This window comes from Manis javanica, chromosome 3, assembly GCF_040802235.1.
Source record: "Manis javanica isolate MJ-LG chromosome 3, MJ_LKY, whole genome shotgun sequence".
In the NCBI taxonomy this organism is placed as follows: Eukaryota; Metazoa; Chordata; class Mammalia; order Pholidota; family Manidae; genus Manis; species Manis javanica.
In genome coordinates, this window is record NC_133158.1 from 42130975 (window position 1) to 42156809 (window position 25835).

Genomic DNA, 25835 nt, shown 5'->3' on the forward strand with positions numbered 1-25835 from the left:
AAAAAGGAACAAATAAAAGAAAATAAAAATTACTAAGACTGCCTGGGTTTCTGCCTAAATCTGCCCAGTGATTTCCTCCATGTAGCCACAGTGGTGCCTGTGGGCAGAGGGCAGGCAGGTGGTGGGCAAAACCTCCAGGGTCTCAGTCACCATCTGAGAGGGCTCGCCTGTGCAAGGTGACCCCTGGGCCCCTCTGCTCCTCTCACACCTCGGGCCCGGGACTCGCCCTTCGCAGGCACCTTCCTGTCAAGGTGCACCGAGGAGGCGTGCAGGTGCCAAGGTGACCGCTGGCTGGGTGGCCTGGCCCACTCACCGAGGCAGGCCGGTGGCAATGCAGAACAGGTCCATGATGTCGCTGGAGTTGCAGTACTTGCTGAAGACCACCTGCAAAACAGAAGCAGGGAGGCTGTGAGGGGCCAGCAGCAGAGGGGTCAGATTCTACGGCGGTGTCACACTCCACAAGCTTTCTGGTCCCGACTTTCAGGTTTATTTTAAAAAGAGAAAAGGTAACTGGGCCATGGAATGGTGCACGTGTATCTTCATTTGGCTGATGTATACAGGCTGTGGAAAATGTCATTCTTTTGTTCACTGCAAAGGGTTGTGAAAAATAAAGCTAATGCTGTGTAAACATACCTGTAGGTCACACGGTTGCCACATACCTGGCATCCGTGACACTGACTTACTGGCTGGCTTAGTGACACTGTGCTGCAGGGAGTCTCTAGTGACCTCATGGGGGCCATTAGGTAAAGAATATGTGTGTGTATATATACATATATATATATATATATATATATATATATATATATATATATATATGTTTCAAAGGTCATTAGCTTAAAAAAAAAAAGGTTGTATGACTAAATTAAAGGGAATCACAGCATGAATGGGCCCGACATGAACTGCGGGCCTCACAGGGAAACGAAGTGCAAAGGGCCTGGCATCCAGCCTGCCAGGCAGGGGGAAACACAGTGGCCTCAGCATCTCTGGTCCAGAGGGTCCCAACTGTGGCAGGGGCTGCCCATGAAACTTCAAGGCTGGATGGTGAGTGGGCAGCCCCTGCCACAGCCCCATTTCCTTCTCCAGGTGCCTGGGATGGCCGCCAGGGTCCTGCTGCTCCTGGGCGTGTGAGCAGGCCAGGAGGCAGTTCCTGCTCAGGGCCCCCTGTGTACCCCGTTTCAGCCGAGGTCAGTTTGCACCTCCCTTCGCTGGGAATGGTAGAACAGAGCAAGTAGATATTCCCCGTGACCTGAGCCTTCTGGGGCCGACATGGCTTCCCGTGGGCTGCCGGCCTGGCATCGCTGAGACAAAGCCAGTGTGTCTGGCCGGCAGCTGCTGCCTGTTCTCTGAGCACCCTGCACTGTGACCTGGTGGTCGTGGCTGGGCCTGGGGACCCCCAGGCTGGCAGCAGCCTCTGTGTGTTCCCAGCCTGGTCTCACCCCAGTTCCAGCCTCCTTGCTTTCTAGAACCCAGACTTGTTCATGCCACTTTTCTGTGCAGAAACCTTTGCTGGGCCTGCGTGCCCACAAAAGAAGGCCTATAGCCTGGGCTGGGCTCCCACGGTTCCAGGGCTTGTCCTTTGGGTCCGAGTCCTCACCAACACCCCTCCCCTGCCTGCCTCCTGACCCCGTCCTCTGTGGTGCCCCTTCCTCCCTTGTTCTGGCCGTCAGGATGCAGTGGTTCCCTGAGAAGCCAGACCCCACGGCCAGAGGGGGCCTTGCCTTTAACTGACTGTGTCTTTTCTCTACGGCATGTCCCTGTGGCTCCCAGCACAGGCCTGGGCCCTGCAGTTCAGGCCAAGGCACTTCTGGCTGTGCCAAGAGGGATGTGGCCAGGAGCTGGGTCTGGGGTGACACTCACCCACTGACACAGCTCCTTTTGACTTTCCCATCTCTACCTCTGTGAATTTCCCTCCCACCTGGTGCGGTTGGCTGTGTGGTCATTCCAGGCCCCAGTAAAGGTAGGGGCACGCTCTGTCTGTGAACACTCTTGATTTGCCCGGGACTCCAGAGAAGGGCGAGGGGCTCGGCCAGGGAAGTGGAACTGTCCTCTTGGGGTCTGCTCAGGAGATGCTCCCCACCGTGTGTGTCCAGTTGACAGAATGCTGACATCTGGGCCCCAGCTCAGGGATTCTAAGGCAGTGGGTCTGGGCTGGGCCCTGGGGGTCTGCATTTCATTGGATTAGGAGCCACTGCTCCAAGCTGAGCCCTGTGGGGTCTTGCCCAGCAGAGAGGTGGCTGCTGAGGGCGCCATGCTCCCCCTCACTCGGGGTACCCGCCACTGTGCCATGCACATGGGGCCTGGTGAGGGGGTGGGGGGCACCACCATCTTGGGAGCAGGGGCAGCTTTTGCCAGGCTTCAAGCAGACCCGGTACCTTTATGGAGTCCCTGCCCTGGATTGAGGGTCCCGTGGGCACACCGGCATTCCTTGGCCAGTAGGGACCCCGTCCAGCCCCTCAGGTCACAGGGCAGGGGCCATCTCAGAGGTCGCATCTGGCAAGACCACTTCAAACCACAGGCTTTCGGGGCTAGACCCAAGGAGCCACAAGGGGAGCATCTGAGAAGGGCAGGTGTATGGCCGTGGGGTGGCGGCCTCTCCAGAATAGCCTTTCCCGGGGCCGCTGCCATCATCGGGGAGGTGGAAGTTGCTCGCCTCAGTCCTGACAAGCCATGGCTTCTCCGCACTTCAGTGTTAGCCTCTGTAAAATGGGCGCAGGACTTTGGCTATCATCTGCAGGAGGCCTTGCTTTGCTGTGACACCTCCCGAGCGCTCTGAGTTTGTGCCGGCACTGAAGGAGGACCACCTCAGAGCCCTGGAGGGAAGGACAATGCTCAGCCTGTTTCGGTGAGCCGACAGAGATTTCCAGAGCTCTTTTTAATTAAAAACCAGCTTCATGAGATTGCTAACCCAGAACTCACTGGAAGAACAAAGTACAAAGGACTGAATGAGCAACGGGGAACTTCACTGAGCTCTGCACTAATGTCATCCAAATCCGTAAGCAGTGCAGGGACGTCTGGATGGGAGTCTGTGCTTGCCTGCCTGGCCTTGGGGCAGCAAATGACAGAAGCTCTAAAAAGTGCAGCTGTGCAGTCTAGTGGGGCAAACTCAAGAGGGTCCATATTGCACACGGGTGCTCGGCTGTCCCCAGGCACACCATCCAGCCAACCTCAGTGAGGCCAGCCTTACTCTGTGGTCTAGAAGGACCTCTCTCCACGGTCGTTTCTGACAATGGGCTGGGAGGCAGAGAGGAAATCTGGAGTAAGTAGGAAAGGTTATGCAGGGCATCTCCCATGGAAAGTCACGCTGCATTCATCTGTAAATTTGTCTCAGTGCTCCTGCCCTGCAGCGTGTCACCATGGTTCTTTGCCTTTGAAACTGGCTGTGACATCTTACCAGTCCTGCATTCACCTAATAAGTTAGGTGAGAATCTGTGATATGTGATCCCTGTGCATCTGTGTGAGCGTCATGCTTTTACCTTCCTTATCCAGTCAACAGGCATTTAGCAGGGTCAATGCAGGGGAGAGGCTGGGAGGGGCCGCACCTCAACCCCAACAGTGGCTGGGACAGAAGCATTCTTCGCCAGGTGTCTGGACCAGCTCCCAGCCTAGATCGGCAGTTCCTGGCCGTGGGCAACCAGCCCAGCCCTGCAGAAATGCTTGGTTGGCCTGGGAAGACCCCCCAGGCAGCCAGGAGGGCACAAGGCTTTTTGTTCACTGTTGCAGCATTTTGCAAATCCTTTATTACGTATTCAGAAACAAAGAACTTTTGTTCAGAAAAAAGTGTTGATAAAATTAAATTTAAAAGCGAGATGTGGCAGCATAAACATTAATGGAAAAATACACTTCTGCCCAACTTGCGGCAGATTAGGCCTGGAGCCCCTAAGTACAGGTGGACACAGGAGGTGTGCAGGACAATGTTTTGCCACACCTTGTCTGGCACCTATGTCACTGCAGCACTTCTTCAAATTACAATATAGAATTTCCAGAGCTTGAAGAAAGAGCATCTAACCCAGCTCCTCTGCTTCCATTGTTTCTTGGGTAGGGAACTACCCTTCAAACCAAACTTCCTCGTGGTTCGACTGGCAGTGCTGTGACATAAACCAACACAAGAGAACACACGAGAGCTTGGGGGCCGCGTGCCCTTGCACACTGATCTTCCTTCTCGTTCACCAGGGCCTGTGAACATCAGGGGGAATTAACTGTGGAGTCTGGGCCTTCCTGCGGCCTGCAAGGCTGAGTGCCTGAGACTCACTGAGAGGACCACAAGAGACCCATCCTAAGGGATGCCCACAAGGAAACTGAGGCACACAGAGCTAAAGAGGCTAGTCGGCATCGTGTCCCAGGCCACTCTGTCTGGTGCACACCCCTGACAACATCTATGACTCCAGGCTGTTCACACATCTTTGGCGTCTACATTCAAACCAGCCTCCTGCTGGCGATGTTGTGGCAAGAGCTATGAGTCGGGGAACTGGAAGTCCAGCGCTCACTCCTGCCAGTTACCCCTTCTGTCCACTGGCTCCTCTTTCGCACACTCCTCATGGGCAAGACTGAGGAGCACATGCAGCCTCTATATGCCATTCTGTACTGGGGTTGGTCGCATCAGCTCCACCTGCCTCTCAGGGCTGTGATGAGCAGCATGTGACGGAGCATGTTTGGAAGGAATCACCCAGACCACCACCCTTTAACACAAAATTTAATGTCGTGCCGCAGCTGCCCAGGAACCCTACAGTCCCTGCTGGCTCCAAGGTCCCTGGCTTTGGGTGCATGCCTCCAGGGCTCTCTGAGACGCCAAATGCACACGGACAACGTTTTGCCACACCTTGTCTGGCACCTATGTTACTGCAGCACGACTTCAAATTACAATATAGAATTTCCAGAGCTTGAAGAAAGAGCATCTAACCCAGCTCCTCTGCTTCCATTGTTTCTTGGGTAGGGAACTACCCTTCGAGTCCAGAAAGGCAGGAATGGAGGTGTGTGGGCAGGTGTGTTGGGGGGTGTGCGGGCAGGTGTGTTAGGGGGAGGCATGTGGGCAGGTGTGTTGGGTGTAGGAGGAGGTGTGCAGGCAGGTGTGTTGGGGGGTGTGCGGGCAGGTGTGTTGGGGGGAGGCATGCAGGCAGGTGTGTTGGGGGAGGCATATAGGCAGGTGTGTTGGGTGTGGGAGGAGGTGTGCAGGCAGGTGTGTTGGGGGTGGGAGGAGGTGTGCAGGCAGGTGTGTTCAGGGGGCGATTCTGCTGCTTTGTTGGGACTGATCAACAGTAAACAAGACAAGGAAGAGAGATGGTGTCGCTGGAGCACACACAGGCGGACTGCACTTGTACCTTGGCAGGACAGGCCCTGACCCATCCCTATTGGGGGCCCAGGAAGCGGGAACAGTGCCCTGGTCAGAACTGCACCTTCCAGCCGGGTTGGCCAAGTGGGGCACCTTTCTGATGGACGTCCTCTAGTTCATAGCAGAACCCAGGGACTGCAGTGAGCAGCCCCCACCGATCACAGTACAGGGCACCTCCACCAACTGGCCGTCCTGGACAGGCAGCCTGACTGGACAGGACCCATCACCTTTCCTTACGGGAACTTTACCAAGCACTTCAGAGCTGGTGGCAATTGAGCACAGGGCCGCGGGGAATCTGTCCTGGGCCAACCACACTGGCTCACTCATGATGGAGGGACAAGGGGGAGGTGCTGACCATAGGGGCCTGGGAGGGAGCAGAGCAGAGCAGGAGGTGCTGGCCCTGCCTGGGCTTTCTGGCACCCCGGGTCCTGGGGACCGTGGCAGCCTAATCACAGCCTCTTGGTGAGACCCCCTCACACCCATCAACCCAAGCAGACCCAGAGCTTCCTGAATTGGCACAGGACCATTTCTGTTTTTAGGTATCGAAAGCATCACGACCAATATGCTTAGGAGGACAGGCTGGGAGTTGTGGGGCAGGTGGTGGAAGGGCTGCCAAACCTGAGTCCAGGTGGCTCTGGGCTAAAGAGACAGGACGGGGCAGTTTCCAAAGGACTGGGGGGGACCTCTCTTTATCTTTGTGTGCAGAGGCCTCTTCCCGGGATGTGGTTCCATTGAGGAAGCGCCCGGTGGCTCTGTGTTCTCTGTTGTGTCCCTGGACACCCCATTCAGAGGCTCACTGGGGGCAGAAGGCAGGCAGGGGCCCTTCAAGCTCCTGTCTGCAGCCACACATTGTGCTGTTTTGGTCCCAAAAGGCAGGAGGACCCATGGGGTCTCCAGATAATGGAGTTTCCTGCTGTGAGGTCAGGCGGGTGAGGACCGATCATCGCTGGATGGGAGCTCCCAGAGGGCACTCTGGGGTCTTTCTGTGAGTCGAAGCACGGCCAAAAGGGGTTCTCAGTTCCCTGGAAGAGTGTTCAGCCAGGATTTTCCTGTGGGAATGCAGCTGTCCACTGAGGTCTGAGCGCATAGCGCGGGTCAAGAGGGGCTTCGGGAGGGAGTTCCCAGTGAGCGGCGAGGGCTGGCGCTCTGCGGCGGAGGCATGTGCGCACTGCCTGGAGAGCAGGACACAGGCCCACACCAGCAAGGCCATGGGGTGGGAGCTCCAGGCTCCAGCAAAGCCAGCAGGCCGGGAGGTACTCACCCACAGACTGGGGCAGCCCCAGCTGTGCTGGACCTTTCCGGAAGGTTCTTCCACCCACTTGCAGGGCTTTGTGTCCACTTCCCAGTTCAGACTGTGGCCTCTACCCCAGCTCTCTGGGCTCACTGCGGTGTGTCTTCCTGAGCCTGAAAGGTGTGATATGAAGCTGGATGGACCCCATTCTCCAGCAAGAGGCCTGTGGAGACCAATCCTTCAATTCTGCAGCAGATTCCATCCAGAGGGAAGCTGCCAGAACTGTGATGCCCCCGAGTTTTATGCAGCTTGGCTCTAGCTGTGGCCCTGGAGAGGGAGGGGCTGGTGTGCAGGCTGCCCTGGAGCCTTGACCTCACTCCTAGCCCTCCACACCCTTGGCCATGGTGCGTGGCTGGCCCAGCACCTGCACGGATGGCCGGGGCTGCCGTGATTGTCTGTGTTCAGGCCTAGAGGCTTGCTGAGCGGGGCCTGCAGCCCGAGTGGGCCCGGCATGGGGTGGAGGCTCAACCCCATCTGCTCTCTTTTTATTTCTTGCCTTTCCCTTTTTTAAGGCAACGACTGATCCAGTAGGCGTGTGGGGTGAACAGCCTGGAGCTGGAACTCTGAGTCCCCAGGCAGGCAGACGGGCCTGGCTGCCTGAGGAGAGGGCGGTCCTGGGGAGGCAGGGTGCCCGGGGTCCTGAGGGGCCTGGCAGGGATGTGTGAGAATACGCGGTTGCAGGGTTCATGTGGTCTCCACATGTCACAGGGACATCGCTGTCCCGGCCATTTCGGTAACTATTTAATACAAATGCACTTGGCAATAGCTACTGAGGAAATTAGGACCTCTTCTGGGAATTAGGAACCTGGGCAGGAGGCATAACAACAGAGCAGAGCTCCACAGAAAGCAGGGCACAGCCAGCCCCCATGCCCCTGAGCACCTCCCAGGTGGGGTGCAGAGTGTTCCTCACGTCCTCCATGCTAGACCGGAGAGCAGACCCCGAGCTCAGGTTCCTATTTCTATTTGAGGCACTTCCTGCAGCTGCTGAGAACATTTCTTTCTGGGTCTGTCAAATTCGAGTTTGGTTTGGCATAAAGTCGATCACCACGAGAAATAATGGGTTTTTCACGTGGCTATTTGTGATGCCACATTAGGCAAAGCTCCAAACCCTGCCTTAAGGAGACAACAAGCGGGAGGTTTAGGCTGGGGTTGGGGATGGCTGGAGGTGACCCCCCGGAGAGCAGGTGTCTCCGAGAATTTGCTCTGTGAGGCAGAGAATCAATCTTCTTCACCAAGGAGATGATCTCACGAAGCTGGGAAATCAGGGTGGCATTAATTTCCTTTCCAAATCACTAAGGAATTGTCGGCCCAGCTCAGTCATGCTTCCAGGGTGGCTGCTGTACAACATGTGATGGCATCGCTGTCCTCTTGTCCTGCTGACATTGACTGGGAGATTTTTATGCACCTGCCTTAGCAACGATTTTCACAGAGCTTCTCTGAACTTAGAGTAACGAATCTCCAGCAAAGTTTTCCCCATTATAATTCTTCTACAGTCTTTGCCCCCAAGTGGTTTTAAATGATAAGCACCTGGCCCTGTGGGCATGCCACTGTCCTCAGGGGTGAAAGGAGGGAAGGCGCCTTCTCCCCACCGCGGTGCCCCTCCCGGGGGAGGGGGCGAGCCCTGCTCCTCTGTGCTTCCCGCTGTGGCCAGCCCTGCTGTCCCTCCTCTGGTTCCTTAGAGCTGGACGCCTTCTCCAGCCTTGTCCACGTCTGGCCGTCTCACTATATTCATGTTGGCTATGCCCTCAGCCCCCAGGCAGCTTAAATCTCAGCATTAACACTTTGTCAAACTCTTATTTAGTCTTGTAACTTGATGATGATATTTATTAATTAAAAATGTCAAATGACAGAAATCTACCCAACCAAACTAAGGGTCCTTCCTGACTTCTAAAAATGGCCACACTGGCCTCCAAGAAAATGAAGGCGAATACTCAAACTAGCAATAATGAAAGAGTGATGGACTGCTCAAATCTGGAAGCCACCAAGATGCCAAACACCCTGTGGTCCGTCCACATCGTGAGATGCTACTAAGCAATAAAAAGTAATGAATCATTGATCTACACAACACCCGGGACCTGGGATGGGCCTCAAGGGATTAATGCTGAATGCGTAAGAGCCAGGCCCAGAAGGCTGCATGTTGTGTGATTCCATTTACAAGACATTCCTGACATGACAAAATAATGGTGATGGAGAACAGATCAGCGCTAGCCAGGAGACAGGGATGGGGTGGGGGAAGGAAGTGGGGGTGGGGGAAAGGGGCCCTGCTCTGCTCCATGACTGGTGAAGGACACGTGTGGCACAACTGTGCAGAACTCAACACGCACTCAGCTGGGCACAGTCAAACGGGGGAATCCCAATGAAGTGGACGATGGGCTCCCTATCAATATTGCTGGTCGAGATTAGGTCCAAGCAGTTTTGCAAGATGTCACCATTGGGGGAATCTGAGCAAAGGGTGCAGAGATATCTCTGCATTAGTTCTTAACCTATAATTATCCCCAGGAGCTTATTTCAAATAAGGTGATGACACCACCTCTGGCTGCCAGGAATGTGTGTCCACATAGCCTTGGTGAAAAGCAATTTGGCAATACGTGTGCCCTTTGACCCATAATCCCATTTCCAGGAATTGCACTTTAGGAAATAATAACAGCAAACCTAATAATATGAGCATTTATTAAGTTACAGGCACCGTTCTGTTTTCCATGAGTCAGCTTATCTTTGCAGGGAGCCAGTCACCTTCCAGAATTTATGCCCAAACCGCTGCCCAGCGCTGCCACTCTGCAAAGAGGCACACCCAAGTGTGTTCCTCTTGCGTTATTGCAGAGAAATGGGAATGGGATTTCAGCTGATCATCTCATACACAATGATTATTTTAGTAAGTCTCCATGATGTAACGTTGTATAATGCTCTTGAAGACTATTAAATGTCTCCTATACAATGACTACATTTTAGTAAGTCTGATGTAATGTTACATAAGCATTAAAATCATATTTCTGAAGGCTATTTAATGCTACATTGAAAAATATTGTTCATGTAATGCTGAGTTAAAGTGATCAGGATAAAAATTATGTTAAAAAAGCTACACACACTACAGACACACACCTGATCATCTACATTTGCTCTCTTACAACACTAAACTATGTTTTTTACCTTTATCTTGCATCTACCTACCACTTCAGCATTTTATTAAAAAAAAATAATAATAATAAAGGGAGAAATGTGGGATCCACATATAAATCAAGTATAAAAATCGAACGAATATTCATATTTGACCTGATTGTTTATAGTTCACAATGCGTGATCAAAACCGAAAGTTTCTGTGATGAATGCCCTTGTACTGTTCACCATGTAAGAACTTATTCACTATGTAATAATTTGTTCACCATTTAAGAACTTGTTCGTTATGCTTCAGAAGATTGGAGACTGACGAGAATTAGGCTGGGGGTGGATTAATGATTGTGCATTGAGCATTGACTCCCCTATACAGAATTTTATTGTTGTTAACAACCATTTGATCAATAAACATGAGAGATGCCCTCTCAAAAAAAAAAAAAAAAGCTACACACACACATATGCACCCACGCTCACAGGTGCAAACACCAGCAGGACAGGTCCTGAAATGTTAGTAGCAGTTCCACTGTCTGGTGGGATAATGGGCTATTTTATCTTCTTTTTTATACTGCTCTGCATTTTTCAAATATTCCACAATGAATATGCAGGGGTTTTATAACCAAGAAAGTTATCCAAATCTTGATGCTGAGATTCGTAATTGCTAACAGAACTAGCTCATGAACATTTAGCAGGTTGTGCTACATTTACATAAAATTCTTATGGGAGAAAAAGGTCTTTACCATTTTTGTTTGGAATGAATACTCTTTGGCATTAAGTCAAGTGGATGAGAAAATTAAATGACAGTTAGCCAGAGGGCAAAAATCAGAATGTAAATAGCATTTAGGCAGGAGTGGGAGGAACGGGCTCCTGAGGGGGAGGTACCACCAGGGCATCGCAACGTGGGGGCGGGGAATGGCAGAGACAGGGCGGGGGCAGAGGGGCAGGAGTTGGGGGCACCGAGTGAGGCCAGGTGATGCCTGGGATGGAATGAAGAAGGTTCCGAGGTTCTGTGCTGGCCGTGGGTAGACGGGCCAGGCAACCTCATGGAGACCAGAAGGCTGGAGGGTCCCACGTGATCCCGTGACCCCAGGCCCCCAGGTCACGCAGGCGGGAAGCTGCTCCCACCCCTACAGCCAGGCCAGACTCCCTACAGGCCAGGACTTCTTACTAAAGAATTTCTAAAACTCCAGACCCCATCTGAATGGCCCGCAGATTCACATCTTCCAGCTCCGCTGAAGTGCGGTTTTGAGTGACCAGGAAGGGTGTGGAGTCCTCCCCTCCTCCCCAGGTGGCTGCAGCGGGTCTGAGCCCAGACTAGGTGCGATGGGGAGCCTCACCCAGTGCTGTCCGGGGGCGTGGGGGGTGGTGCTGGGCAGTCCTGGCCGCCCGGAATTCAGAGGGCCTTCCTCTAGGGAGGTCTGCTTCAGACCCTGTCTCAAAGCAAGCACTCAGTATATCTGAGGAGTGACACGTTCTTTGGGGTCAGGTTCCCCACAAGGCCACCCACGACTGCTGCCCTAAGACAGAGGGTCCTATAGGTGCCCGATGGCGGGCAGGGTGTAGGGCCACACACGGTCCTGGCCAGGCCTCTCCTCCCGCAGTGTTTTGGGAGCCAATGAACCCGACTGAAGCTAACCGAGGCCGAGACAATGCGAGGCTGCGGCTGCCATCCTACACCCCCAGCTCCAAACGTGGTGCTCACCCCTGGACCGTCTTGCTTCCCTCTGATTCTCTGCTGGGTGCTACAGATTTGAATTTGCAAGATAAATGGGTTCTGATCTGTGTCCCCTGTTGATATACACATTATATATTAGGACTGCATTTAAATTTTGTGAAAAAAAACCACTTTAGGTGCTGAAATTCTGCAAATCACTGCCCCAACTCTTTGACCATCAGGGCAGGGGGGACCCCGGCAAGGAGGGCAGCCAGCAGAGCGACCCTGGTGAGCAACTGCTCTTGGCAGGCCCCGGGGCAGGCCAGAGCTGTGCTGCCCCAGCTGCCCCACACCCCTAGGATCACCCCTGGCCGGGCCCTAGTGTTGCCCTCTGCTTCAGGCACATGCAGGGTAGAGGGGTGGGTAGCGAGGAGCCAGAGACAAGTTCACGTCCAGCCTCTTACCTGCTTGACCCAGCACGGATGTCTCAACCTTCAGAGGCTCTGATTCTTCACCTGCAAAGTGAGGATGAACACACCTTGCTTGAGGTGTGTCAGGCGGACCCATCAGGACAGAGAGAGGGCCTGGCACACACTAAGTGCTGAGTCAAATGGCAGCTGGGATTATGGGAAGGGCCCCTTGGAACTCTTCCTCCGGACGTGGGGAGGTTCCTCCTCGACCCCTCAAAGGCCATTTGCCCAAGCAAGAGACTTTGAGGACACGGTGCCTAAACTCAGCAAGTCGGCATTGCCGGGCATTTCGGGGGAGTATGGCACAAAAGGGGGTCTTGACTGGGGTGTGCCATTGCAAAGCAGGCCAACTGCTCCGGCCAACCACCCTGCACTGAGTGCCCACCACACCCAGCGGCATCTGAAGTGCAATGAAGGCCAGGGTTCCGTCAGCACAAATGTCTGTCATATTAGGGTCACCAGGTAGGATTAACAAAAACTTCGATAGGTTAATTATCAATTTGAGCTCGCCCTGGTTAGTGTTAGCTTTCCCCCTGTCAGACAAAACAAAGGAAGTCTTTGGAAGATAAGGTCCTCGAGGGCAGGACCTGGGGCAGTTCCTTTAGATCCCAATAGTGGGCACAGGATCCGTCCATCAGATGGGGGAATGCTGGTGCCCGAGCACCCCCTTGTGTGAATCAGCTGGGACCAAAATTTGCATCTGCTGGTTCTATGTTGTGCCACTACTAATGCCAATGCCTCCACCCACACACCCACCATTGCCACCATCACCACCACCTCCATCATCTCCACTCTCACTGTCACACCACCATCATTGTCACCACTACCATAAATGACACCACTACTGGCACCTCTACCACCACCACCACCAATACCATTACCACTACCACCAGCTAACAGACTGAGCCCACGCTTGGGCCAGAAGCTGAGCCAAGTTCCTTACAAGACCTGTGACCCTGGGTCCTCATAAGCTTGGTGTCGCCATAATCCTCTTCACAGATGAGGACTCTGAGCCACAGAAAGAGGAGGGGCCAGCCTAGCCCGGCCAGTGTGGTCCCGGGTGCAGACCTGGGCCCACCTGGCTCCAGGCCCAGAGATAGATGCATGCTGTGCCCGAAATCGGCCTTGTAACCGTGGTCTGGGCAGGAAGCTGACTGGACTTCCTTGCCATGCTCACTGCTTCCTATGCATTCTGTTCACCCTGGTCTCAAACTGCGGGTACTTCTGATTGTATACTTAGAGTGAATACTGGTTTAGGCACCCCTCCCAATGGAAAATAAACCAATTCAAATCCTTTTCTTCTGCCTACCAGACCATGATTATTTTTTTATAGCCTTTATAAACTACTAAGCTTTTATATAAGCTTCTATAAGCTTTTATGAGGGTTTTTCCTGTCCTCAAAGCAACTTAGAATATTTCAGTCTGGTTCCTGGGTCTCACCCTCCAGCTGTAGGAGTTAGACCCCAATCAGCCGGCCCATAGGACAGCCAAACTCTAACCCAATGGTGAAGTCACGACTTTGCTATCTTTGGGGTAGTTAAAAGGTGACTTTTCATTGCCTTTTCAGTGCCTGAGAATTACAAGTGTTTAATGTATCAAATGAACAAGTTAAAAAGTGACCAACACCAAAATCCTATATTTTATTGTTTATTACTCAAGAAATGAATACATGCTCACCAAAGAAAAAATGGTAGGCTATCTACCAATCTATCCATCTATCTATCTATCTATCTATCTATCTATCTATCTATCTATCTATCTATCTATCTATCTATCATCTACCTATACATATACCTATGTATACCTGTAATTCATCTGCAACTCACCCCTAGTTATACATTTTACATACATATACATGTGAGCACATTGTTCATTCTGTTTTTCTCCTTGTTCTTAGGATACTTAACATTAATGTCACATTCAGAATGGATTACCCACCAGGCAGGATATCATTGCTGCTTTGTTTGCTAAAATAAAATCTGTAATAGGCCTCATTTCCTTTTCTAACTTAGGAGGTATTTTTCTGGTCACTGCATTTGAAAAGAATATAAAATAATAACAGAAACTACCACTTATTACTATGAGACAGGCACATTACATACATATTCTTGAAAAAAAGTTTTGTATAATGGAAATGCTCAAACGTGCAAAGTGGAAGGCGTGTGGAACGAAGCCTCGCTCTCTACCGCCCAGCACCAACAATTATCTCACGAGACCCATCCTGCTCATTTGCACCCCAACTTCTCTCCTGACTGGGATTATTTTAAACTCATTGTAGACATCATAATTGCTTCACCTGTATGTATTTCAGCATGTATCTTGAAAATATGAGATCACTGTCTTAGGGGTTAAGATAGCCCCGCTGTGATTATTACATGGAAAGAAAATTAACAACAGCCCTCTCATTATTTCTCAGGTTGTCGTGTTGCTGTGTCTCTAGCCCTAAGGCATATTTTAAGGATCAAAAGTAACATGTGTTTTTCAATAAATAAATGGCAGGAACATAAAGGGCATGAAGCATGGATACAAAGAGATTAAAGAAGGTAGCAAGCAAATGCAGTGTGCGGGCATCGTGTGGATCTTGACTTGAAGTGTGTGTGTGTGTGTGTGTGTGACAGTCTCCTTTCCTTGCCTTATCATTTATTGCTTGAACACACATTATCTTTGATCCTCAAAGCATGCCTTGAAGGTGGTATTGTTATTCCTGTTTTGCAGATATTCAGGCTCAGAGAGTTAAGTGAGTGGAAGCGAAGAGGGAGGGCAAGTGCCAAGTGTCCAGTGACAAGCAAAGGCAGCACAGGGAGATGCAAAGAGGTTGTGGCTTGGTGCAGGACTCCACTGCCGGGTGATGAAGGCCACGTGTGGGCGAATGCAAAGTTCAGAGGTGGCACATGTACGAAGCTCCACGCAGTCATGGGAGAGCTGGTTTGGGGCATGCACGAAGAGAGGCCCCTGCAGACCAACCTCACTGCCCTGGCAGAGCCTGTAAGGCCACAAAGAGATGGAAAAGCAACCCAGGGAGCCCCTGACTGGCAGGTGGAAAGGCTGTGAGCTGAGGTTTTGAGACCTAACCCAGGTTCTTTCTCCAGCAAATCATGTAGTCCTGGGAGAGTCTCTCAGTATCTCTGAATCAGTCTTCTCATCCTCAAAGTGGGAAGAATGCCAACTCTGCTCCACCTGCTTTGAGGTGCTGTGAGGCCCCTGTGGGGCAGTTCTGCCCCCAGCCCCAGATGCCCAAAGAATCAGCTCATCCCACGGGTGCACTTCTTCCTGGAAGCCTGTGCTGCATGGCATGAAGCCCGAAGCCAGCCTTCCAAGTTCAACTCCCGTCTTGGTCTCCCATGAACTCTGGGATTGTGGGCAAATTCCTTACCCCCTTCATTGCATACTTTCCTCATGTGCAACATGGGGAAGATAAGAGTAGGCTCTATAATAAAATACTCACAAAGATATCTGGTATGCTGCAGGCACTATATAAATGTCTGCTAGGTGGGTACTATCCCCTTTTTACAGGTGCAGAAACTGAGGCCCAGGATCATACAACCAGCACATTGCAGGGTTGGATGCAAACCCCAGTCTGCAGATTCCAGGGCCACTGGGTGAGTAAGCGGGGTGGTGGCGGCTGGCGGGAGAGGGGGTTTGAGGCTGCTGCTCTGAAGTCACCGTGGCCTCCCAGGGCCCATCCCATTACCATGCACCTCCTTTCGGGTCTAGCACACAGGAGGCCCTTGGCATAGGTCCATCAGCAAAAGGATTTGAGGGGCACCTTTGCCTAGAATGCCATCACTTAATTCAATGAAAATGGACAGCAGAATTTGGCGGAGGAGTACAGAGATAGCTGAGGCTCCACTGTAATGTGCAGCTGGCCTGCAGGGGAGGCAGTGAGCACAACAAGGTGCACGGAAGTAAAGCAGGTGTGACGCACCTGTGAGAGAGGGTTGGCCCCCCAAGGGATGTGGAGGCCACCAGAGCAGGGGGACATCAGGCCAGAGGTGAGCAAGGAGCGGCTGCCTTGCTTTGCCCTCCCCCACCAACCATGCTCCAGACCTGTGACCCCACTGGGGTTAGGGAACGGTGATCACGTGAGGAGAGCCTGTGCAGTCAAGGAAATGTGGTGCGACCTGGGCTAGAAACGTATTTACAGTTAAGGGTCTAAGAGCCCTGCAGTCCCCAAATAATGTCCCACCCTCAGATACCCATGCCCTAACCGGGGGGCTGGGCATACCACTTTAGGTGACAGGCTCTGTGGATGGGATTAGATAGAAGATTTTGAGAAGAGATTTCCCCGCAGATTATCCAGGTGGCCCTAAATGAAATCACAGAATCACAAGGCAGGTGGAGGGAGAGCTGGCCCGCACAGAGAGAAGGCCATGTGAGCACGGGGCAGACAGAGCTCTACAGATGCCGGCCTTGAAGGCTGGAGGGTCAGGGCCACAGCCCCGATCTGCCGGCAGCCACCAGAAGCTGGAAGAGGCAGGAATGGACTCTCCCGGGAGCCTCCGGAAGGAGTAGAGCTCGGCTCACCTCAATGCCAGCCCAGTGATGCCGGGTTTGGGCTTCTGGCTTCCAGAACTGTGAGAGAAAGAATTTCCGCTGTTTTCAGTTAGGCTGTTTGTGGCAGTTTGTGACAGCTGCCCTGGGGAACTCACGCCCCCTGGGCCCCCATTCTAAGAAGCCTGGGCCTTTGTTGCACGTGGTGGGAGGCACTGAGTGCACACTGGAGCGGGGCCACAGTTGGGGGTGAGGGCAGGAGGGTAGAGCATAGAGAGGAGGCAGCAAAGGCCCAGGTGCTGGGCCAAGGCTGCCAGTCACTCCACCCCCTGGGGCTGGTGTGGGCCTGGAAGGGTGCAGGGAGACGGGGAGGCTGAAGGGAAGAGGCTGGCGATCTGTGGGGTGTTCCTGCCCTTGTTGACAATGTGCAGTAGCAGGAGGCAGTTAGCAGCCCAAACCGTCCAAACAGCCCCTCCAGCTCGGCTCTGGCTGCCTTGCAGCTCAACGGGATTCCAGGGGCCGTTTGCCCGTCCTGCGTCTGCAGCGGTCTCGGCCTCCTCGGCACTGAATCTTCTCAGGGCAAATCCACTGCTGCTCTTGTCATCCTGCGTTGTTTGTTTTTTTTTTTCACTCCTGGAGTCTGAGGCCAGTTTCCACTCTTAGAAATAGTGGATCACAGGGAACTGAATATGCAAAAAGCAGGGAGCTTAAAGAATGAGAAATGGGCTGAGAGGGAGCTCTCTTCCCGGGACTGTTTCATGTGAGGACATTTATGAAGTCGTCTCTCTGATCTAAATTGGCTGTACTTCTTGAGATCTGATTCATGCAAGAGGCAGTGTGGAGGCTGGCCCTGGTGTTTGCCCCCGTGGGCCCCGCCCGGCCCTTCTGTGTAACCTCTGCCCACTTCTTCCTGGGCCTGTGTGCCGGCTGTGCTGCATCAGGACCCTGAGTGTGACCCCGTCTCTGGGTCAGGGCTCCTTGGTGCCCCAGGGGAATGGGAGAGGGCAGAGAGGAGGTGCTGGGGACCACTCGGGTGTTGCACCTCCTCCCAACATGCGGCCCCTCAAGTCCTTTCAGGTGCACGAGGACGGCCGTGTCTAGGCAAGGGCCAAGACCTCAGACTAGGGGGCAGGCAGCCCCTCCCCAGCTTAGGTGCAGAGAGCTCTGACACCGAGGTTAGCAAGTGGCGCCTATGCCTCCGCCATCTCCCAGCAGGGGTACCGTGGGGGCACCGGCTAGTCACCAGGAGAACCCTGAGGCGGGAGCGTCTGTCCTTCAGGCCCCCTTGGGAGGAGCCCCTGGGGGGCCGCAGGAGGCCTTAGCCGAATGGCAGGTGGTCAGCCCTGTGGCTGGGGATCAGGAGGAGGGAGCAGACCCTGAGGCTTCTGGGGAATTTGTGCAGTTGAGCCCTTTCCAGAGAGCCCGTGGAGGCTCTCAGAGGACGGCTGGTGCGCCTCCCTGCTGGAGCCGCCTTGCCGGGATTACGCAGGGACCTGATTTACCTCGGCGGAGCCCCTGCACTGCTGCTGTCCCCTCATCCAAGCATTTTCAAGTGACTCTGGAAATCGTTCACCACCCCTGACCTCTGTGTCCCACCTGCTGGGAGCCACACCTGCATCAAGCCCAGAACCTGGGACTCCTGCCAGTGGAGGGGGTCAGGTGGAGCTGGGGCAGGAGGAGGGGGGTGGTTAGGAGTACCTGGGGTGGGCGGGTAGGAGGAAATGGGGCAGGGGGTCAGGCGGAGCTGGGGCAGGGGGTCAGGAGTAACTGGGATGGGGGGGCCAGGTCTTACGCCCCCTTCCTTCAGTCTGCCTGCCCCCAGGGCCTCTCCCTTCTGCTGGGCTGGGAAGCAGATCTCCCCATCCCCCGTTGCTGACGGCTCATGGGGATCCCTCTGAGGCCTCACCACAAACTCACAGCATGACTTCTGGTGGTTCCTCGTTGGAAGCGCACAGGGCAGTCAAACGGAAGGAGGGCATGTTTCTACTCAGAATTCTTTTTCTTGCCACTCTTCAAATAAGTTTGAAGTTGAGGGGGGTCTAACAATTCTGTCCAAATCAGTGCCCTGCTTACTGGCTGTATTTGCTGGAAACCACATTATTTATCCTCTTGAAAATTGGCCCAGTATCTCCCCATTTTCTAGTGATTTCCTGTCCAAATGGATACATTCATGGGCTGCTGGGAATTTGGGGGAACCCCCCAGTACAACGTCCTCATTGTGCGAAACACAGAAGCCAGGTGGTCCCAGCCTGCAGGCACGCTGGGGTTGTCTGCGCTTCCCCGCTGCACCTCTGCTGGGGGATGAAGCAGGGCCATCTGTGCAGAAGGGCAGGGCAGCCACGTGGACCGGGAGCTCCCCGGGGGGTGGCAGGGGCAGGCCCTTCTGAGGCTTTGGGGAGAATCCTTCCTCACCTCTCTGCCAGCTTCTGGAGGTTGCCTGCAACGCCTCGCGTACTTTGGCTTCCAGATGCGTCCTGCCAGTCTCTGCCCCCATTTTCATGGCCTCCTTCACTGTGCTGGTGTCTTCTTTCCTCTGTATGACCAAGCTTCTCTCTTCTGATGGACAGTCACATGGGATTGAACATGTTATATGGCCCTCATCCCATACGGCCTTGTCAGTCACCTTGATCCTATCTGCAGAGACCCACCCTATTTCCAAATGCGGTCCCATTCACAGGTACCAGGGGGAGGGCAGGACTTGTCGGGGGCACAGCTCAACCCACAACAGCGATGAGCTGGGGACCCACAGGAGCGGTGGCAGGACAAGGTGACAATGTGGGCGGGTGGGAGTCAAGATGCAGGGTGCCCTGGCCCACAGCAGCCGGGTGCATGGAAACCAGAGGCGCCAGAGTCTCTGCTGGCAGCAGGCAGGGAGGAGCCGGGGAAGCCCTTCCTCCCTCCCTCCTGCCTTTGCTTTCTCTCTTTTCTTTTTTTTATTTGCCTTTGAAATTTCATTAGAAAAATTGAGCATAGTTTTCCTTCCAGAAAAGAAATGTCTCTGAGTGTGGGCGACAGGGGCCTCGAGCTGGTCCAAGTCGGCTCCCTGCCTGCCGCCACGGGGAGGACCTTCCCACTGTGCTGCTCTCATCCTGCATGGGCTGCGCCAAAGACCGGGGTTCTGCTCCGAGCCGAGCCGCTGGCCTTTGGGGGTGGTGTGTTGCCGTGACGTCAGCCAGGGCAGTGTCTCCTGGGCCCCGCGGTCCCTCTGCCCAGTGTGCAGCACACGAGTCTCACTGTGTGTCACGCGCCCATGTGGCCTTCTGCACGGAACCGAAGAATTCCCCTTCGGCTCACGGCACTGGCTGAAAGCACCAGCTCCTGATTCCTTTATCCAGAAGCCAAGCCCCTTAAGAGGGCAGGTCAGGGCTAGAGGCGCTGCCTTAATACTGCAGACCCCTGAGAAGGCAGGCCTCGCCCCACTGCCTGTCACTTCTCAACTCCTCCAGCCTTCAGGGGCCCCGTGCTCCTCTGACATCCACGTGTGACATGCACATGGGTCACTTAACGTGTGTCCACTCAGTGCCACCTAGCACTGCTTCAAGAAATACTTTCAGAAGAAATTCATGGTGCCTACCCTTCCCCCATTTACTCCTTTGCCACTGGAAGCTTGTCGCCAGACCCCCGCTCCTTGGAATACTCCAGGCCCCCTGACATCTCGGCCTACACAGGCCCGCTGGCAAATGGGGCTCAAGTACATGTCGGAACCACCGCTGTGTGCCCAGGCGGAAGTGTTCTGTCTTAAGGATCCCAGTGGCACATGGTTATTGGCATGTTCCTGGGATTGTTCTAAGCTCTGATTTTCTGTTATTAGTAGTGCAGTTAAGACATTTCAGGCTTAGATAAGAGGCTTCATTAAAAGATTTCGGAGTATGTATGACCATTCATTTTTAAACGCTGCTTACATCTTAACTTTTCCCCATGTGAAACTTACATAACACAACCCTGAGCAAACACATTTGGGGGACTGTTCCCCAAAGCACTTTGGAAATGGCAGGAGCTACCAACGGCTCACCAGCCCAGCCATGGCTTCTGCTGGTCACCAGCCTTCCCACCGCCTTGCTCTGGCTTAGCTGCTCTTGCAAATGTGAAATTCTGGGCGGAGATGTTGTTGTAGATCTCCAGACAGCAGTGTCAAATGCACTGTGCCTCTTTTTCTGTTATTTGTAAGACTATCAAAGCTTTTTAGAAAAATTCCCCAAAGGCAGAAGCTGTGAGGATAAAGATAGCCTGAATCACAGGGCTCTGTTAACTGTTCTGCTTACAAATAAATCAGCTGGTCCCGAGGCTGGCCAGACCCATCTGGACACCACTATGGCTGCCCAAAACCTCCTCACGGCAGTGCTCTGGGCTACACTGAGATGAGTGCCACTGACTCCCGCCATTCCCCAGGTGGGCTCTGACTTTGTTTCCCTGAAGTGCCCCTCCAGGGTTGAGCAGCCCTCCCGGGCTGCACATGGGGGTCTGAGAGCCTGTGGGGAAGGTGTGGCCAGTGACCAAATGACAAAAATACCAGAGTGCTCCGTGGACAGCGACAGCATGTTTCCACGGGAGGTTCAACTCGTCTGTGAAATTGCCGTGCTTGTGGGTGTCACTTCCATGCCCTCTGGCAAAATAAATGGGCCCCAAACCCGGAGACCCTAATGCACCTGTGTGCGCTGGCATGCAAGCTGCCCCGTGGTCAAGGCTGGCGTCCTCGCTCCCCGCCTGCCTGGGCCCAGCGCCCCTCCTTCCCTCCCCCCTCACTGCAGTCCCCACAGAGCTCCAACTCCGAAACAGGCGGAGGAGAAGCGAGAGGCGTTTATGGTCCTTTGCGGGGAAGAATGCGGGAAGGCAGGCGGTGGGGGCTGAGGCGGTTGCGAGGCATCATTGAGCCAGAAGCCCCCTAGGGGCTGGCTGTCCCCCCCATGCCACGGAGCATGCTGGACACGTGGCCCCATGCAGGGGACAACGGTGGGCTGCCCAGGGCCACTGGCCAACTCAGGAGCACAAGGCTAGGGTTCTCAGTAAGGCGCCCCTAACCAGTCACAGAGATTAATTTCAGCGGCCTCAAACCCATAAAGAAATAATAAGTAAAAATAATGATGAGTTTATGTAGCACTTGCCACATGTGGCAGGCACCGTTTCAGCCCTTGGTACATATTTACACTTTTGATCACAGCCACCCTGGGAGGCGGGTGCCACCTTCACCTCCATCACTGGCATCACAGGTGGAGATGCTGAGGCAGGGAATCAACCTGGCCACACAGGTCCAAGCGCAGACGGACTTGCCCCAGAATCTGTGCTCCCCACCACGGCATTGTGCTGCTGGTAAATGGACTGTGTAACTGGATCTGAAAAACATCTGTCTTTCCTCAACACTTTACTCCTCTCCCTGCCTGTAATGCCTCACACTTCACAGATCACACCACATACATTTCCCTAAATTACCACAACTGTGACCAAGAAATGGGGGAAGGCTTTATGCAACACAAAGTTTTTCAGAACATACATAATATACACATCATATACCCATTGCAACAGGCCTACGATTGCAAACTGAGGAAATACAAATAGGAATGATTGAAGTTTAAGAATACCAGGCAGCTTCATGGACAGATGAGGGGATAAACAGAATGTGGTATTTACACACAATGGAATATAGTCAGCCTTAAAAAGGAAGGATGTTCTGACAGATGAAAAATTTACAGTGGATGGTGCACAACGACATGAATGTACCTAACGCCACCGACCGATACACTTAGAAATGGTTAAGATGGTAAAATTTTGTTAGATGTATTTTTACTACAATTTTTAAAAATAAAAAATGTTAGGCAGAGAATCTAAAACCAACAGAATAAAATGTTCTGGCTCTTCAATTGTGCCTGGACCAAGCTTCCTGGGGTGTCATGGGCTTCTGCTCAAGGCAAGTGACTGATCAGCTCTGGGATTCCGGGAGTTCATGTGGCACCGTGGTCAGGGTCGGGGAGACAGGCAGATGGGGGGAGGCCAAGGCCATAAAGTATGCTGTCAACCTCAGAGATGTGTTTTGAGGTTGAAAATGTTTGGGGCTGTCTTCCGGGCTGCTGAGTGCATTTGTACGGCGACCCACACACATGACTATTGACCAAACATGCGTGGTGAGAGGTGCGCCCACTTTATGCTCCTGCATAAAGGATCTTTAAGTGGGCACTAGCTTAGAATACTTTATTTCCTCCAAAAGATTCAGAACCCTGGAAATGCTGACACTCAACCACAGAAGCAGGAGGAAACATCTGGGTGGGCTGAGCACCAAGCTCCATCTCAGCCCTCCCAAGCCGGGCCACTAGCCTGCAAACTGCACTGGCTGGGAGCCACCTTCAGAGCTGCAGCTCCTGCTGCTGTGGATGGGGAGTCCTGGGTGCCCAGCTGTGGGCAGCCTGTCTGGCCAAGGGGGGGAAGGTTGGGAAGCATGGGAAGCCCTTTGCCGGGGTAAGGCCAGGTGGCTGCTGTTGTGTCCAGGTGTGCACTTGGGTCCTTCTGTGCCTTCTCAGGACTCTCTCGTCCTTCTTCCAGAGACCTGCCCTGGCCCCCAAGAGTGTGGCCCACTGGGTCCCCTGCAGCCGGGGAAGGGGGACTGGATGGAGACGGCTCAGCTTGTGCCCCTGTGGTGGGAGGGGCCATGCGGGCATTCCTGTCACCACCTGAGCAGCAAAGCCAGGGCAGGGTCTGAGGACCAGCCTCCAGTGGTCCGAGGCTACCTGGCCACGTGGTCCCTGCTGTCGGGCCTCTGTCTGGGCACCCTGCTGCTGGCACTGGGGTCAGCTGCATCCCCGGGTTGCCTCTCATTTGCTCGGCGGACAATCCACACAAGCTGTCTGGCGGGACGCCATGCCCTTCGTCTGCTCTTGCCTTTCTTCTGACAACCAGAGCTGTACTCTGCATGGCTCACAGGCAGCAGTCCCCAGCCCCCAGCGGCTCTGTGGAGGCCCCTGGCGCTCTCAGCTCAGCGCAGGGATGAAGGGGCCATGGACAGTGGACCTGGGGTCTTGGGGCCCTTGGCACTGCTCCCCCTTGCCAGTTGCTTTGGTTCAGATTCACAGCAGGCTCACAGAGATACGAAATAAATGACAAGGAGGTGATGCTGGCTTCTTCCAGAGTCTGTGAGTTGACAAGTCCAGGGGCCAGGGAGGGAGCCCAGGAGTGGCCAGGGGCCATGCTGTGCCAGCCAGAGGACAGGATGTTCACGGAGACTCCCTGGTAGCCAGCTCCGCCCTGGGCACTTTCTGTATACTTGGTACCATCAGTGGTCACCCTGTGGCGGTGCCACCACTGGCCCCACTTGGCCACTGTGGCTCCACCCTCCATGGGCCACACCCAGGAGGAGGTGAGATGTACTTCGTCCGCGAGGCCTGCAGTCATCACCTGAGCCTGATGGCATTGGCGGGGTGCAAGCTCCCAGCCACCGACCCCTTGGGGCCTCTGGGTGTTGGAGAGGTCGTGTCTAGGAGGCCTGCAGACCCCAGCCCAGGGGCAGGAGGAGGGCGGCCAGCAGCTTCCCGACTCCAGGGCGCCTGGGCTGGGATTGGACAGCCTGTCCCCAAGCCCCCTGTCCCCAAGCCCCCCTCCCTGGACAATATCTTAGCAGCCAGGCTACTGAGCCTTAATGGCTCATCTGCTTGTTGAAAGAGGCTGAAAAGCGAGATGAATTCTTACTAATTTTCACAGCCCAGCTGTGACCTGGCTGGAGACACAGGGGTCACTGCCAGCTGGAACCAGGCCAGAAATCAACATGCCCCCTTCCTGCCTCCCTGTCACTACCAGACCACCTCCATTTTTACACTGGAAACCCCAAAAGGGGGGCGATGCCCTTCTCCAACTTCCCTTGGTAGCTCTTAGCTGTGTTACCATTTCAGGATCCTTTCAAAGATCTTCAGTCATGAACATCTGAAGGACGCGGCTGGGGCTGCTGAGGACGGCAGAGGGTAGCCCACCTGCCGGGCAGCGATCGGGGCAGCAGAACAGGCTGCGGCCCAGAGAGTCTGCGATAGGTCTGCCAGCCAGGGGACGTGTCCCTGTACTTGTGAGCCTGAGGAACAGATGCCTGAGTGTGGACGAGGCAGGTGCACACGTCTGAGAGCGAGAGCACATTTCACTGGGCTCTGCTAGGCAGCAGGGCAGACATATTCCAGGAGAGGCGAAGGGTGCCCGGGACGCAGGGAGGGACTCAGGCCCCTTGCTCGCCACACTGGGCAAGCTGGGGGCAGGCATGCTCTTGGAACAGCAGAGAAGTGCAGCCAGCTGGAAATGCCAGTCTTTGTGCCAAAGGCCAGAAGCAAAGGCAGAGGAGCCTGGAGTCCCTTGGAGGGCGCAGGCCAGAGCAGGGCAGGGGCCGGGAGAGACAGGTAGCATGGAGGGGGAGTCCCTTGCACTAGAGGAGAGGCTGGCTGGGTGTGCCGAGGCCTGGGCCCCAAGTGCGGGGAGGAGGGCCTGAGCCACAGAGGAAAGCTTCTGGGCAGGGGAAGGCGGGTCAGGGCCTCGCAGGCCCACAGCGGCTGAATGCCAGCTTCAGAGGAACCCTTGGGGCACCACCCGGGGTCCCAAGTCACAACAGAACCAAGCTGGAAGTGTGTGAGAAGGCCCAGCAGGCCTCTGCCCCCTGAGTGGCCACCGGTGGAGCCCAGCCACGAAGGGCCAGCGATTGAGAGCTGGGCACAGTCCTTTGCAGATGGTTAAACAACTTCCTAGCGCTGCTCTTCTCTTTGGGTTTTTATTTGTTCCCTCGTTTTAGAGCAGAAACAACTTAGCGAATTCAAGAGGCTGTTTGCTTACAGACCTAGTTTTGGTGGCAGGGCAAGGCTGGGGCGAGAATGTGGCAGTTCAGAGGGGCTGAAGGGGTCCTGGGAGAATGCTGTGATGAGAGGACTGTTCCCAAGGGTGCCACGAGACCAGGGCAGTGCGCCAACGGAGGTGGTCCCTTCCTGCAGGCCCGCGGAGCTCCAGGACTGTCATTCTTGCCCAGACAAGGCTTCTCAGCAAACTTAAGGCCCAGGCCAGGCCCAAGGGTTCCAGGAAGGTGTCATTCAGACTCATTTGGAAGGTTGGCAAACACACATCTGAATGTGCCACCAAGCAGGAGCCCCTCAAGCTTCCCAGTGCAGAGTGCCCTGTCCTGCTACCCCTGGGCATTGCAGCTCTGCCACCCTCCCTCTGTTCATGAGCAGGAGCAGGTAGAAGCCAGGGTGGCTGAGGGAAGGAAAAGCAGGTGCTTCAGGTCAGCTTTTAGAGAGGAGTTCCTGGATGTCCAGGCTTTATGACCCTGGCTCCCGTTTCCTCCTTCGACAGGAGCAGTGGACGGCTTCACCTGGTGCCAGGGAGGCGCAGCTGACAGAGACAGGTGTGAGCAGGTAACTGCTGGCTGCGCCAGCCTGTCCCGTGGCTGCCCAGAAGTTCCTAGCCTGGGTCATCCTATGGCTCTGGAGTCGGCGAAGAGGGCTCCTTCCCACAAAGCCAGTCTCGGTGGAGGAAGGAAACCTAGTC

At 54.2% G+C, this 25835-nt stretch overlaps 1 protein-coding gene across 5 annotated transcripts in view; it reads right to left on the reverse strand.

Annotated features, from left to right (window-relative positions):
* The window catches only part of PDE9A (phosphodiesterase 9A), a 92025-nt gene that overhangs the window by 62814 nt on the left and 3376 nt on the right, over positions 1 to 25835 (reverse strand). For 4 of the 5 annotated variants that reach the window (XM_073231287.1, XM_073231286.1, XM_073231285.1 and 1 more), the window contains exon 2: positions 314 to 384. In XM_073231287.1, coding sequence (XP_073087388.1) covers positions 314 to 384 — 71 coding nt within the window. Of the gene's footprint in view, positions 1 to 313; positions 385 to 11843; positions 11895 to 25835 lie in introns of all 5 variants that reach the window. The other variant, XM_073231288.1, reaches the window with a different exon arrangement.